Source organism: Heteronotia binoei, chromosome 7 (assembly GCF_032191835.1).
Source record: "Heteronotia binoei isolate CCM8104 ecotype False Entrance Well chromosome 7, APGP_CSIRO_Hbin_v1, whole genome shotgun sequence".
NCBI lineage: Eukaryota > Metazoa > Chordata > Lepidosauria > Squamata > Gekkonidae > Heteronotia > Heteronotia binoei.
The window spans coordinates 25,601,246-25,618,046 of record NC_083229.1 but is presented as its reverse complement, the minus strand read 5'-3'; the positions used below and the strand labels follow the sequence as shown (position 1 = coordinate 25,618,046).

The following is a 16,801-nucleotide window of genomic DNA, read 5'->3' as shown; positions in this document are numbered from 1 at the left end:
GCGTGGGCAAGCTACTAGATGATTCATGCTTTGGCTGGTATGTTTTTTCCAACCCAAGTTACTGTTTGCCAGAAGGAAAAATACTGGCAGCTGTATTGTCTTTTTTCCTAACTGGAGCTAATAGAGGTGTAGAAAATGATGACAGATTTCTTCCATGAAAATGATCCAATCCCAATCACATTTTCTACAATGGCATTTTGAGGTTTAATAATATGCCCAATTACAGATAGCCCATGGAACCCTCAAACAGTGATTCTGTGAAGGAGATTGTACTTCTTATATCTAACTTGACTGTGGCCCTTTATTGGTAAATACCTCTACTCTACTGCTTCTGTGTTTGGGAATGTGCCTGTGCCTTTAACTCTCAGCAGGAGGAAAGCAGGGGGTATGGTGAACCTGTGAGGAAGGCAGAGAGCAGAGTCCTCTGCCCTTTGCAAAAGCAAAGTTTGAAGCCTTCCTACAGCCTAAGGAGCTTTCCTCCAATTTAAGGGGCTCTTGTTCCCACAGAAGAGTCACTTAAAAGAGGAACTTCTGCTAACCTAAGTTAGGATACAGCTCAATATCTTGTTATGATAGGTTGCCAGGTCTGACTCAGGAAATATCTAGGGATTTTGGAAGTGGAGCCAGGAGACTTTGGAGGTGGAACCTGGAGACTTTCCCATTCTCTAAATAAATAAAAATACAGCAATGCAGTTCCCCTGAATACAGTCTTCATTTCCTCATCCTCTTTTTTTGTCTATCCTGGCAGCTGCACTTCCACTGAATGAAGGTGAAATTTGTCATACCCGCACAAGTCCCCTTGACAGGATTTGGATGCTTTTCCAAGCATGGCTTTTTTAAAGGAACATGCGCACACACACACACACAGCAGCCCAAATAAAGTTTGTAAGCCCTTTGTTTTGTGATCTCACTGGGGCAATTTACTCATGGGAGTTGCAGAATGTAACAATCTGCTATATTTCAACCAGCTTCTTCAGACAGGAACAGGAAAGGGGAACAGCCTAATGGGTAGAGTTTTCCTCCATCCCATAATCCAGTTCTAGCTAACTCTTTCCTATCCATTTTAATGTAGAAACAACTTATGAAGTTATTGCAAAACAGAATGCTCTCTACCTTCATCACAGGCTCACCACACCTCCTGCTTTCCTCCTGCTGAGAGTTAAAGGCACAGACACATTCCCAAACACAAACAGTTGCAAGCATCTTTTAAGCCTGCCAAGGTTTAAAGGCACATGATGGCTGCTGGGGCAGGGCTTTCCTCTGCCAGCCAGTTGGCTGGTGGCGGGGAGAAGCCTGCAAAACTGGGGGACCCTTGCTGGGACTTGGGAACTGGCAAGCCTATGTTATGAGGAGCTGGACGTAAATGCCTCATGCCTAGCAGCTTTGAAGGAAGAGTAATAAACAGTTAAAATATATAACAAAATAATAAGACTGTAGGATATGGATGTATTGAGTTAAAATTTAAAACTTACAAGTAGGAAAATTACACATGAGGTTTGAAAGGTAGAAATTTAATAGTTATTTACTGCTTCTCTTTTTCTTTGTTGGTTAATGTTTCTTTGTCTTATGCTCACCCCAACTACCCTTTTTTCCCCTTGCTTCTGTATCCCTGCACTATTTCCCCCCTTTTTATTCTGAAATTCAATAAAAAAAATGTGAAACTGAAGGAAGAGGTCATGAAGCCCCTCCTGACAAAGACGCCTCTGGACCCAGCCAATTTAAACAGATAGCAACCAGTGGCCGAGACTGTGTTTTGGGCAATGATGTTTGAGTATGTGGTAGCCATGCAAATACAGGCTGTAACAGATGACATAGATTATGTAGGCCCATTTCAATCCAAGTTCAAGTCTGGTTTGGGGATTGAAATAGCCTTGGTTGTCTTGATGGGCAGTCTTAATGGGAGAGTGATTCTCTTACACCTCTCAGTGGTTTTAGCCATCAGGTTAGGCTGGGTGGGTGGGCAGTTTCACACTCCAGGGCTTCTATTCCTAACTGGCTGGTTTTTCTAGAAGGTACCTCTGGGAGAATAGCTCTCAGCCCTAGGGCATTCACACCATAGAATTTTGCAGGATTGTATTCTGGTCTATGTGTGTTTAACATGTACATCAGGGGTGTCAAACATGCAGGCTGGGAGCTGAATCAGGCCCCTGTGCAACTGGCTGTACTCTGCTTCCTTCTCCCTCTCTCTTGCTTCCTTCTGCATCTCAGCTTGCTTTGCAAGGCTTGTTCAATCGTACAGGAGCTACAGAGCAAAACCTTGATTTTTTCTCTCCATTAGTTGAGGCTTCTCCCTCCCCCCCCCCTCCTGGTCCACTGTGGGGGGAGGGAGGGAAAGAACCAGAGCTTCTTTTGCCTAGTTCCCTGAATCCCATGGGAGAAATACAAGGAAAGCACCTTTAAGACCAACAAGTGCTAATTTTTAAGTTTGTATCTCTGCTACCTAATCTTAAATAGGTACACACATGGCCCAGCCTGGCCCCAACAGTGTGAAAAACCTCAGCTTGAGACCCTGGAGAGCCGCTGCCAGTCTGAGAAGACAATACTGACTTTGATGGACCAAAGGTCTGATTCAGTATAAGGCAGCTTCATATGTTCATAACAGCATTTAAGTTCGATCCAGCCCTCATAACAAATTAGTTCGACACCCCTGATTACATGAAACGGTAGTGAGAGATTGACCAGGAGTTTAGCTTTAGGTGCCATCAATATGCTGATCACACCCAGTTTATCTTCTCTTTAACATTTGAATCAGGTATGTCTGAGGAAGTCCTGAGCATTTGTTTGATTAATGTAATAGCATAGCAGCCAGTAAACTGATGCCCACAAGTCCTCATAAGGCTGAGGTGCTGTTGGTCAACAATTAAAACAGATAGGAATGAGAAGCCAGCCTGGTCGGAATGGGGCTGCACTCCCCATGAAAGAACAGATTCATAGGCCTGGATTCAGAAGGCTTAGATATAGAAGTTCTCCTCCACAGCACGTTCTTCTCCATGGCATGTAGCTAAGGTTGCCAGCCCCCAGGTCCCAGCAGTCCTGGAAACTAAACAAATTAAAAAAACTGAAATTTTCATTGATCAGGCAAGGATTCTTTTAGCAGAGAGAATAAAGAAAATGAATTTTAAAATTTGTGACTGCCATTTTACAAGGTTAATTTGGGGTTTTCTGGTTTTTCGGTTTAAATGACACTTTTTTTGTCACTGAGATAAAGCAATCGATGTCTTTATGCCCAGAGCAAAGCAAACTCCAATAATATTGGGAATTAAATGGACATCCCTGTTGTAGACATGTTCAGTGACTCTTGCACTTAAAGCTCATAATTAATAATACCTGTCTCTTCAGAGCTTTGTCAGGCTTAATTAATTTGTTGTTCATATGTCATGAAATGCCAGTAGTTACTTAACTTGACAGATGGAGAACATGGCTTGAGTTAAAGTATATTTTAAAAAAGACAAAGTATTAGGATGAAGGAAATGGGTTAATGCACTATTAACGTCTCTTACAGTCATACCGATATATTACTATAACTTTTTCTTGAAAGAGCAGCAATATAATAAAACAAAAAATGTATGAAGTTTTCTTCACGCAAGAAACATCTGCCATAATTTTGAAGCCACCTGCCTGCCCTCTAGGTATTGAACTGATCAGGGATGTCAGAGCAAAATGCTGTTACGGTCAGGGTTTTTTAATGCCGGAGGCAAAGTTGCAGTTTTTTTCCTCCCCCCCTTCAGTGGGTGACCAAAATGACAGACATCTTTTTAAAAATTACACCTGAGACGTTGTATAAAGGTAAAGAAGTTAAACTTGTATAACAAGAGCTGTCCTTGGACTGACCTCTGTGAAGTGTGTAGTAAAATCTGAAGCGATTTAAGAATGGCCCTCAACTGGTATTTCTACTATAATTCCTTCTTATAACTACTCAAATACAGGGCTGGATTATGTCAAGTTTAAGAGGCCATGTACTTCCATTGTGGTAATTAGTGTTGCCAGGTCTGTGTTGGAAAATACCTGGAGATTTTGGGAGTGGATCCAGGAGATGGTGGGGTTGGGGAGGGGAGGAGCCTCAGCAGAGTACAATGCCCTAAACTCCTCCCTTCCAAGCAGCCATTTTCTCCAGGGGAGCTGATCTCTGCTGACGGGAGATCAGTTGTAAAAGTGGGAGATCTCCAGGCCCCACCTGGAGGCTGGCAGCCCTAGTGGTAATATAGTAATTTTTGCTTCAGGTTTTTGTTTTGTTTTTGTATTTAGAGGCCTTTCACAATCAGGGCATAGACCAGGGGTGGCCAATTTGCTTAATGTAAGAGCCACACAGAATAAAAGTCAGATGTTTGAGAGCTGCAAGACATGAATGTCAGATGTTTGAGAGCCACAAGGAAGGAAGAGAGAGACAGGAGGTAGGGAGAAGTGGAAAGAAAGCAGATTTAACTTAAATGCATTCTCCAAGCCGCTGGCTAGCTTGGCTTGGATGAAGGATTTAAGAGACAAATCCCTTCTCCAAGCTACCCTCCCCAGTCTCCACATGAAAATATCTAGGAATTCCCAAAGGGTTGTCAAGTCCAATTCAAGAAATATCTGGGGACTTTGGGGGTGGAGCCAGAAGATATTGGAGGTAGAGCCAGAAGCAAGATTATGACAAGCATAAATGAACTCCAAAGGGAGTTCTGGCCATCACATTTTAAAGGGACCACACACCTTTTAAATGCTTTCCTTTATTGAAAATAAGGAAGGATAGGGGCACCTTCTTTGGGGGCTCATGAAATTAGACCCCCTGGTCCAATCTTTTTGAAACTTGGAGGGTGTTTTGAGAAGAGGCACTGGATGCAATGCTGAAAATTTGGTGCCACTACCTCAAAAGACAGCACCCCCAGAGCCCCAGATACCTGCAGATCAATTCTCCATTAAACTCTATGGGAATCGGTTTCTACAGGGAATAATGAAGTGTGCAGCAGGCATTTCCCTCCCCTCCCCTCCCCTTGCTTTCTGATGACCCTGAAGCGGGGGAAGGCCTCCAAACTGAAGGATCCCCTGCCCCCACCTGGGGATTGGAAACCCTAAATCCCCCAGTCTGGAGGTGGCAATCCTGTCAGTCCCTGGTATCTCCAGTGAAAAATGTCCAAGCTGTAAATGATGTGAAAAACCTCTGCTTGATACCCCAGAGCGCTTCTGCCAGTCTGAGCAGGCACAACTGACCTTGGCCGACTGATTGATATAAAGCAGCTTCATGTTTGTTCATCTCTTCTGCACAAGCTGTACCTTAATCTACAGCTACAAAGCCAAGGAGAAGGTGCTACAATAGCAGTTTTGGAGGGCAGACTGAATGACTGAACATTGAACATGCTGAAATCCCTCCCTCCCCAGACTCCAAGCCTTCTCCAAGCACCACCTCCAGTTTGGTGTAGTGGTTAAGAGTGGAGGGCTCTAATCTGGAGAACCAGGTTTGATTCCCCATTTCTCCACATGCAGCTGCTGGGCAACCTTGGGTCTGTCACAGTTCTCTCAGAGCTCTTCTCTTAAGAGTAGTTCTCGAAAGGGCTCTCTCCTCAGCCCCGCCTTCCTCACTGGGTGTCTGTTGTGGGGAGAGGAAGGGAAAGAGATTGCAAGTCACTCTGAGACTTGGAGTGAAGGGTGGTTTATAAATCCAATCGCCTCCTACTCCTCCCCCTCCTTCCCCCCAAACCTGGTTACATTTGCTAAATAGTAAGTCCAGACAGCTCTCATTTCAACGTAACTCATTTATTAGCAAGAACAATCACAAAGAAACACAGGCAACAAGGTGAACTATATACAGTTTGAAAAGTGGTTAACCATGCCCCTGTCAGGCACCAGCCAATCCCAATTGACTCTCCTTCGTTTGCATTTCCTGGATCCCACTTGGCTGGTTCCAAGAGAACAGCCAATTGGAATGTAGGCATCAGGATCCTGGAGGGTAGCGAGTGCCTGCCTCAAGCTCAGACACAGCGTTCTATAATTACATTCAATGCACAACGCATTAATGATAAAAGAGAATTTGCTGTACTAATAAGCTTTCAAAATTGAAATCTCTTGCTAGCTGTGACTTCAGTGGTGTTACTTTATATTATCTTCATAGTTCGTGAACAGTTTGCATGACAAACTTCTGTAAGAGCAACATCTGAACTTCTAGTTAAACATTTACTGTTCTTCTAAAAGAGGAACATTAATCAGAAACAAATGGCGCCATTCAAAACGGAAGAAATAGTGCCATTCACAAAGGCAGATATGTCCTTTGTTCCAGAGAGACTTCCCCCCCCCCTTGTAATTGTTTTCAGAAAGACATATCACACTATTTAGTTGAAATATAGCCCCCAAACAATGAACTTGCAGTGAGACAGCAGAAAATTTCAAGGGTAATGATGATTTGTGATCCAGTGCAATTAAAAGTACAGGATACTTTAACTAGACAAATAAATCAGGATTGCTACTGGCAATACTTTGCAGCGGATAATTCCTGATCTTGTGCCTGCCAGGAATTATTTTAGATTGAGGCCTACGTACAGTCACATCTACTTTCTTAAATAGCAATAGTTTTACTCCAACAATACACTTCTGCAGTATTTCTGTACTGTCTACACTACCAAAGTGCATTCATTTGTGTGGGGGTAAATAAATATATTAAATTATATTAAATAAAGAACATATTAATATAAATATTATATTAATTAAATATTATGAATAATATAAGTAATAGTAACATTTCACTCAACAATGTGAAATACTGCTAAAGTTACTTCTGGAGGAAATAAACTGCTATTTGAGATGGTTGGGGCAGATGCATGCCAGGTAGGGTTGCCAATCTCCAGTTGGGGGAGGCGATCCCCCATTTCTGAGGCCCTCCCCACGCTTAAGGGTCACCAAAGGAGGGAAATGTCTGCTGGGCATTCAGTTATTCCCTATGGAAAGCAATTCCCATAGGGTATAATGGGGCTTGGGGGGGGCTGTTTTTTGAGGTAGAGGCTCCTAATCTTCAGCATAGCATCCAGTGCCTCTCCTCAAAACACCCTCCATGTTTCCGAAAGATTGGACTAGGGGATCCAATTCTATGAGCCCCAAAAGAAGGTGTCCCAATCCTTCATTATTTCCAGTGGATGAAAGGCATTTAAAAGTGCAGTCCCATTAAATGTAATGGCCAGAACTCCCTTTGGAGTTCAATTATGCTTGTCACAACCTTGATCCTGGCCCCACCCCCAGAGTCTCCTGACTCCACCCCCAAAGTCCCCAGATAGTTTTTGAATTGGACCTGGCAACCCTAACGCCAGGGGATCTTGCTTTATCCAAGTGAATCTAGCTCAGAATCCTCAACAAGTTTCCATGGGTGCCATGGTGCCCACTGACACCTTCCTGGCACCACCAAATAATTTTAGAAAAGGGAGGTGGTGGGGCTTTTGCCCAACAAGGCTTCTGATTGGCCGCTAGACATTTGGATGGGAGACTACCATGGAAGGCTAGGGCTGCTGTGCAGAAAAAGGGAATGGCCTACCACCTCCTCTCCTCTCTTGCCTTGAGAATCCTCTGAGGTGGAACTTTAATGGGGTTGCCATAAGTTGGCTATGACTTGACAGCACTTAATAATTAATTTGCTACCCCTGCTAGAAAAGGAACATGTTTGGTTTCCGTTTAGTTTTGCATGTTGTTTACTGCCATCTTAAACAAATCCAGAACTCTTGGACTGGTATCAGAGATTCCTCCTCAACCACGATTTGAATGACTGGAAATGAGCTGTGGCAGCTTCAATGCAGTCTCTTCTTCTCTGCCCCTTCAGTGTGTGGTTTCTCTTTCAGTTTCCCTTTTAATGTTAACCATCCTTTGCCTTGAGGTCTGCATAACTTTGTTTCTTCCAGATCTCAGTCCCTCCTCAAGCTGTGTTTTCTGAGTCTGGGTTGGAGGGAGAGCATTAACTGTAGTTAGGGGTTTTTTTGAGCAGGAACGCAGTTCCGGCTGGCTTGGTGTGAGGGGTGTGACCTAATATGCAAATGAGTTCCTGCTGGGCTTTTTCTACAAGATGTGCTGATTTGGACCTCTTGGCCTACTATGATTAATGCTAGAAAAAGGAAACTGAAGGGGGAACTGCACTCATGAGAAAATAAGAAACTTGGCAAGGAGCAGGGATCAGCAAACTATGGCTCCAAAGCCAAATGTGGATTAATATGGAATCAAATATGGTTGTTATATTGGAGGAGTATCGTCTTTAGCAAACTGGGAGATAGAAAGCTGGAATTAGACATGGTTGCATACATGAGGTTGACACTGAAAACAGGTTAAATGTCTTGGCACCAGCAAGAGCACACTGATTTAGAGTTGCCAGCTCCAAGCTGGAAAATACCTGGGGATTTTGGGGGTGGAGCCTGTGGGAAGAGGGGCTTGGGGAGGGACTTCAGTGGGGTATAATGCCATAGAGTCCACCTTCCAATGGGGTCATTTTCTCCAGGTGGATTGATTATTGTCACCTGGAGATCAGTTGTAATCCCAGGAGCTCTCCAACCATCACCTGATGGCTGGCAAGCCTATCACAGATTGAAGGATTCTTTTGTCACATTTTCCCTTTGATTATTTGATCAAGTGTAGGCAAAAGGTATATACCAGGGGTGGCCAAACGTGCTTAACATAAGAGCCACATAGAATAAACATCAGATGTTTGAGAGCCACAAGACATGGACATCAGGTGTTTGAGAGTGGAAGGAAGGAAGGAAGATAAATGGGGAGAGGGAGGTAGAAAGAAAGCAACTTTAAATGCATTCTGCAAGCCACTGGCTGGCTTGGCTTGGCAAAGTGATTTAAGGAGAGAAATACCTTCTCCAAGAAGAAGAAGATGATGATGATATTGGATTTATATCCCACCCACCACTCCAAATTTCAGAGTCTCAGAGCGGCTCACAATCTCCTTTATCTTCCATCCCCACAACAGACACCCTGTGAGGTGGGTGGGGTTGAGAGAGCTTTCACAGAAGCTGCACTTTCAAGGACAACCTCTGCCAGAGCTATGGCTAACCCAAGGCCATTCCAGCAGGTGCAAGTGGAGGAGTGGGGAATCAAACCCGGTTCTCCCACTTAACCAGTACACCAAGCCAGCCAACAGGGTGATGGGGGCTTCAAGAGTCACACAATGTGTGTAAAAGAGACACGTGTGACTCCCAAGCCACAGTTTGGCCACCCCTAGTACTGCTGTCGGAGTCCTCTGCTCACAACCTGATCCCAGCGGAAGCTGGTTCAGGTAGCCGACTCCAGGTTGACTCAGCCTTCCGAGGTCAGTAAAATGAGTACCCAGCTTGCTGGAAGGGAAGTGTAGATGACTGGGAAAGGCAATGGCAAACCACCCCGTAAAAAGTCTGCCGTGAAAACGTTGTGAAAGCAGTGTCACCCCAGAGTCGAAAACGACTGGTGCTTGCAAAGGGGACTACCTTTACCTTTTAGTATATACTCTTATGTGTTAAAGGGGATTTTTGTCTTGACGCTTTAGTTCTTGAAGCTTTTTCTAGGCAGCTCTAATCCATGAATGTGTACTCTCTGATCTTCAGACTTCAAATTATTTCTGGCCTTCTTGATTGCATTTATTTAATGGTACTTTGCCCTTTGGGCTGAGCCAGAAACTGCAGGCTTCCTTTCCCTTTTTAAAAAAGGAATCCTGATTGAGTTCAACCATGAGAGGGTGGCAGGTTTTACCTGAGTTGGTGTGCCAACCAGTGTTCCTTCTAAGCTGAGTTAGCGTGATTTTTAGCCTCCAGCTCAAACATGTTTGTCTTAGCTCAGGAAGGGTGACCCCAGAGCACACTAATTTTTGCAGTAGCTCACAACTTTAATGCCAGACGCTCACAAAGTAGAATTTTTGCTCACAACTCTGCAACTTAGAGGGAACACTGGTGCCAACCAAGTCTTTCAGCTGGACTCCCAAGTTTGTCCATGGAGCCTGCGGGACCCTACTGTTTCTGGCTAGACGGTTAAGGGGGTCTGGCTCTGGCCCCAGGCCTGAGACCTGAAAAGCTGCTTCCTTGGCCAGCTAAGCTTTATTGCCGTTCACTTCTGCTTGCTGGGCTGGAAGCTGGGGGTTGGGGGAGAGGGAGGGAGACTTCTTAAGACAGCATTTAAATCCGCTTACAAAGGTTCCCCCCACCCCCAAACTTAATTCAGACTCAGACATTAATCTCCCGAGTTTGTTTGACAGTTTAATTTGTAGCGATTCATGGTTAGGCGATGCTTCTAGTCAGATGCCTAGGATTGCACGAAATATGTCTGAAGGGTGGCTGCAACCCTTTGCTAACCCCTAGAGTAATTACTGGGGAGAGGTAATGGTGGGCTGGAGGAAGGGAAGACACCCTTCTTTTCTGAAAACTCTGCCTTCTTGGCCCCAGTCTCCAAGGAAGAAGGGGCAGCTGAACTTTGAAGGTATGTGGCTAAGGTAGAGTGTGTAGTTCCATCCTAAGGAAGAAAATGGAAACTCTTCAGAATCTTGTAAATCTTCAGCAAGAGGGTTGCCAACCCCAATTACTGGAGACTTGTGGGGGGGGGGGGGAGGCTGGGGAAGGCAGGGTTTGGGGAAGGGAGGGACCTCAGCAGGGTCTAATGCCATAGAGCCCACCCCCCAAAGCAGACTTTTTCTCCAGGAGAACTGATCCCTGTTGTCTGGAGATCAGTTGTAATTAGGGTTGCCAGCCTCCAGGTGGGGCCTGGAGATCTCCCGCTTTTATAACTGACCTCCAGCTGGCAGAGATCAGCTCCCCTGGAGAAAATGGCTGCTTTGAAGGGTGGACTCTATAGCATTTTATCATGCTGAGGCCCCTCCTCCCCCCAAACCCCGCCCTCTTATGAATCCACCCCCAAAGTCTCCAGGTATTTTCCAACACAGACCAGGCAACCCTAGTTGTAATCCCAAGAAATCTCCAGGCCCCACCTAGAGGTTGGCAACTCCACTTCAGCAACATAATACTACCTCAGCTTTAACTGGAAAAGAACTATGTATGAATTCAATCAATTCCTCCATTTATTTTTAACAAATACATACATACATACACACACACACACAACCTGCAGTAGAACTCCTTTAATCTATTTTTGAAGAACTGTTGCTTGTACATTTATTTAAGGGATAGATTGGGGCAGAAGGGAAATAGACTAGCAGTACTGCTGCTGTAAAGAATGTTAATGGTATTGAGAGACTGTCCAGTGCTTGGTACAGAATCATAACCAGTTGCAAAGATCTGATTGACGGCTGGACACTCATGAACCTGTTAGTAAGGCTGCACCATAAATTGTACCCTGGCTTCCATCCCTCTGGTAACCGCTCGCTCCCAGTGATGTAGGTGCAGAAAATACCCACTTCTCTGCTCATCTATCTAAGGAAACAGCACATTTAATAAGGAAATATATTTCCATCCAATTAGGCTTATTTAGTAGTTAGTGACTCTCAAGACTGGCCTTAATTCCTCTAGTGGGCAGAGGTGTTGAGGGCCCTTGCCATTTCCTTACGTGTAATCTGTGTTATGCTGTGCCAGCTTGGTATGCTTAGCTTTTACTTTGGAGCAGAAACAAGTATGCATTGCACCCCACAAACTCAAAGCACAGCTTGCTTCTCAAGAGCATCTCTATCTGTTTATGGAGACAGTCGAATGGCTCACTGTCTGTAACTAATGTTGTGAGAGCCAGGGGTCATTTTGTAGAAAAAGAGGTGCTGGAGCTCATTAGCACAACTCACTTGCATCTGCCACACACACCCTGACATCACCGGAAGGTGTACTCGATGATAGTTTTTCAGTTTTGTTGTTCAAGAACTTGGTCTAAGAGAAGGAGGAGGGGGAGGAGGAAGAAGAAGAAGAATTCTCCCCTCCATAATACATCTGGGGCACAATCTGCTGTATGAATCATTTAACCCATCCAAACTGCCTTTCACATGGAAGACTGCAGTCACTAATAAGTTCCTCAATGATTTTATTGAAGCCATTATTTAAGGCAGTGGTATTGATACAGCAATAGGTCAAAGATAGGTGTGCTTTAAAGAGAAGCTTGAAAATAAGTCCTATCTGCTTCTATTCAACCAGTCTGTTCTCTACTGAAATTCTTGGAAAAGTGGCTGTTGATTTATTTAGAAGGCTGCCTTCATGCGTCTAGATTCTGCCTGTGGTTTTCACTTGGGTCGGTCCATCTGGCACATTCTTAACCCGCCCTTCCTCTGAGAAGCTCAGGACAGTGTACATGGGTTCTTCCATCCTCTGTTTTATCTCCACAACAACCCAGGGAGGTAGGTCAACCTGAGAGTGAATGCTGCCCCAAGGTAATGTAGTGAGTTTAATTTTTGTCAACCACTTTGAATTCATGAGAAAGGCAGAATAGAAATGAAGTAAACAGATTTTGTTGCCACACTAGCATACTAATGTTCAAACTTCTGGTATAGATTCACTCTTTTCCCCATTGCAGTGTGCCTCCAGCATCCAGAAAATTGTGAAAATGAGATCACGTTGCTAATTCTTGCCCAGGAAGATCCCTGCTGTATAATCTAACCATAGTTGTGCACTTATATAAGTTGGCCCAGTTATTGTACTTGATAACCAGCTGTATGTTATAATTGTCTGTAACTAAATCCGTTGCATCTGGATACATTTTGTGCATGAGTGCTGCCTTTCATGTAAGTGCATTGTTAATTGCTGTTGCATTGTTATTGTTGCTTTTAAAAATAATATTTCAGGCAAGTTCTGCTAAATATTTATGGTTGTCCCTTCTGCACATCAGATTGCTTTTTTATTGCCGTCAAGAATAATACTAGTCATGTGAACTGTGCTCTCAGTGCTGGGGTTTGCAAAGCAAGTGTTTGTTGTATTTATTAAATGTACTAAGAATGGCTATTTGACTGCATGTCCAGTTTTAGTGCTTACTCTTCCGTATATATTTGTTTCTGAGATTCTGCCAGCCATTTGTGTACTGACCATGTTCACCTTTTGTCCATTTCTTATCAAACCATCTCTTTCAATACTGCCCACACAACCATCTTCACATGCACTAATTTCTTAAAGCTCAGTAATATCAACAAAGGGGTAAACTGCATTTATGGAAAGCACCTTCCCTTTCAGTGGTTGCTGCAAATATCCTAGGCAGCACTCTATAATCTCTCAGGGGTATGACTGCCATGATACATCCCTTCTTCTTACACCTGTTGATCCTGAAACACTGAATGCATGACAAGTTGACATTTCTTTCCAAGAAGTACAACATCCAAGGAGTTTCCCCAGGTTTCTTCTTTTGCTTTAACCATGTTTTCTTTTAAACATTACCAACAACAGTGACAACAAGCTACTTTGCTCTGTTTTCACTGAATTAAATCTTCCCCATGTCCTTTTGTTATTGACAGAAAACCAGTTTAAATGCAAAACCCCAGCCATTGCAGACATTGTGATCCTAGTCGATGGATCCTGGAGCATTGGCAGATTCAACTTCAGGCTTGTGCGCCTTTTCCTGGAGAATCTGGTTGAGGCCTTCAACGTGGGCTCTGAAAAGACAAGAATAGGTAATGTTTCAAAGGATTTAAACAAGGCACCGATGATGATCGTGACCTGATTTTCTGCTTCTTAAAGTAGACATTCCAACTTTTTTTTGCTGGGGGCACATGTTTAGCATCAAAGTTACGGTCTTCAGAGTGTTCAAAGTCTCAGTGTTAAGTATGTTTTGTGCTGAGGAATCCTGGAAAGGTATTTGTGCAAGGGAGCAATCATAACAAGTCTACTCAGAAGTAAAGACCTGTTTTCATTCCTTCGGGCCTACTCCCAGGAAAGTGCTCTTAGTGTTGCACCACTAATCTGTTATAGCAACAGCCAGGGCTTTTTTGAAGGAAAAACCCAGCAGGAGCTTCCCAAGTGCAGCCCATTACTTTCTTCTATGCAAGGTTGTCATTCCTTCCATGAAAAAAACAAGGCATTGGGGTGGAGAGAGGTCATGATCGCAACCCATTGGACCAGTGCCCATTGACAGACCTTGTCAGGGGTGTCAAACTCATTTGTTATGATGGCCGAATCTGACATAAATGAGACCTTGTCAGGCTGAGCCATGCCGGGCCATGTGTGTACCTATTTAAGATTAGGTAGCTAAGATATAAACTTTATAAAGGACACAGACAAACACAATTAAATATTCTTTTTAAAAAAACCTTAAAATATGCTTAAAACATTAGCACTCATTGGCCTTAAAGGTGCTTTCATTGTATTTCTCCCATGGAATCCGGGGAACTGGGCAAAGGAAGCTCTGGCTCTTTCCTTTCTTCCCCAGGGGACCGGGACGGGGAGGAGCCTCAGCCAATAGAAGAAAGAGGCATGGCTCAGTAGCTCTGCTGTGCGATTGAGAGCCTGGCAAAGCAAGCTCTCCCCCCCCTTCCTTCCCAAGGGAGGAGACTCAGCCAATGGAGAAAACAGAGACTTTGCTCTGTGGCTCCTGTGTGACTGAGCAAGCCTGGCAAAGCAAACTGTGATACAGAAGGAAGCAAGAGAGAAGGAGAAGGAAACAGATGACAGCTAGTTGCTTGGGGGCCTGACAGGAGCCCTCTGGGGGCCTGATTTGGCCCCCAGGCTGCGTGTTTGACACCCCTGCCCTACAAGGTCAAATGTGTCTTTATGCCTCCCCCAGCATGCCCACTGCAGCAGACACACTGAGGAAGACTGAAGACATCAGGGAGGCATTTAAAGATGCAACCTCATACATTCCCTAGCATGCCACCTGGAGCCCTGGCCAGCCCAGGCAGAGCTGTGCTCCTGTGCACTTCTGCCCCCCAAAAACCCTGGCAACAGCTACAGGAATCCTTTGGCAAGCTGGTGTATGTGTCAGAGTCTGCAGGCTTATAACAATAGTCATCCAGTCGCTAGAATCATGATACTAGCCAGAGGCAGAAGTACTCCTGAATCACAATTAAATGTTGTCTGAAATATATGAAACAAATAGGAGAGCTACCAGCTACTTCTTAAATGATTCTTCTGTTCAAGCCCTGTTTGGTTAGGTAGTCAGAATTGTATTGTGAAAAACACACCTGGCTGTGCCCATAGCTGCCAAGGTTCCACACTGAATCTAATACCCTTGACTCATCAGATTCCTCTGTGTTGTGTCACTCACCTGGTTTGGCTTCAGTGGCACACCCAGTCCATCAGATTCTGCCCTTTCTGCAATAGAGGGCAATTTGTTTAAATCAAAAGCTGGGGTTCCTTTCTTCCTTAAATGGCTCTCCCGAACCAGCAAAGAACAGACCATGAGTAACTGGCCTCCATAAGTATGAAGCACAGTTCTCAACATTCTGTTAGAGTGTAAAAATGTCCAAGAAATAAATCCCAAGTACACAAACAGAAACAGGCTTAACTCCTAAGGAGAGGTCACCAGTGGGCAAGTAGAAAATTTCCAGGCATATCCAAAAAGTATCCCTCAGTGTAGCCCATTATTTTCTTCTATGCAAGGTTTCCATTCCCTCTTATGAAAAAAAGCAAGACATTGGGGTGGAAGGCAGGGGGGGGGGATCATGATTGCAACCCATTGGACCAGTGCCCATAGAACAGACCCTACAAGAAGGTCTAGTGCATCTTTAGGAGCAGACAGACATTGTATACACACACCAGAAGTCCTTCCATTATTCAAGCTTTCCCTCCATACACATACACACATATTATGTGTGTGACCATTAGAACTTCCTCAGGAGGTGATGGGCTCTCCTTCCTTGGAGGTTTTTAAACAGAGGCTAGATGGCCATCTGATGGCAATGAAGATCCTGTGAATTTAGAGGGAGATATTTGTGAGTTTCCTGCATTGTGCAGGGGGTTGGACTAGATGATCTGGAGGTCCCTTCCAACTCTATGATTAGTCACAATGATGGGTGTTTGGCTAGTGCTATTAATAAACCTTGTGTGATTTCTTCCCTAGGACTTGCCCAGTACAGCGGTGATCCCCGGATAGAATGGCATTTGAATGCCTACAGTACAAAAGATGCTGTCTTAGATGCAGTACGGAACCTACCCTATAAGGGTGGGAACACCTTAACAGGTACAGTGTGCTTTGTGCACGATGTACACACAACTCAAAATGTGTTTTGCTTCTACATGTTATACTTCTGTCCCATTACTATATTTTGAGAGGTGCAAACAAACCACTTTATTCATGTAGTTTTCTTTATATACATCAATAAAGTTTTTACTGGCCTTCAGCATGCAGAAGATAAGCACCAAGCTAATCTAATCGGTGGTATTAATTTCAAATTAATGACAGAGGCTTGTGCCAGAAAGCAAGGCACAGGGTGGGAGAGGACAGTACAAATCTGTCTGTGTTGTTAATGCAAATTAAGCTCATTTGTGGCTAACATTTTTTAATTCTGATAGATACATTTTAAAAGGTTTGGCTGGCCTCAGCATACTCTTGGGTAGGACAACCGTTGGGTAGGACTTCTGACCCTTTCCCTGCATGTTCACTTGTGAGTCATGGCCCATACTTCAGGATGCACACACTGCCTAGTGCCATCAGTTTTGAGGTGTCAGAATGAAGAAGACTGCAGATTTATACCCCTCCCTTCTCTCTGAATCAGAGACTCAGAGTGGCTTACAATCTCCTACATCTTCTTCCCCCACAACCGACACCCTGTGAGGTGAGTGGCGCTGAGAGGGCTCTCACAGCAGCTGCCCTTTCAAGGACAACTCCTGTGATAGCTGTGACTGACCCAAGCCCATTCCAGCAGCTGCGTGAAGGAGTGGGGAATCAAACCCGGTTCTCCCAGATAAGAGTCTGCACATTTAACCATTACACCAAAGTGGCTCTCTATGCATCCCCAGCTGCTTTGGTTTGGCTC

At 44.3% G+C, this 16,801-nt stretch overlaps 1 protein-coding gene across 4 annotated transcripts in view; it reads left to right on the top strand.

The window, feature by feature from the left end:
* The window catches only part of COL14A1 (collagen type XIV alpha 1 chain), a 193,319-nt gene that overhangs the window by 40,094 nt on the left and 136,424 nt on the right, over positions 1–16,801 (top strand). For all 4 annotated transcript variants that reach the window (XM_060243265.1, XM_060243263.1, XM_060243262.1 and 1 more), the window contains 2 exons: positions 13,346–13,501; positions 15,886–16,005. In XM_060243265.1, coding sequence (XP_060099248.1) covers positions 13,346–13,501; positions 15,886–16,005 — 276 coding nt within the window. The remainder of the gene's footprint in view (positions 1–13,345; positions 13,502–15,885; positions 16,006–16,801) is intronic.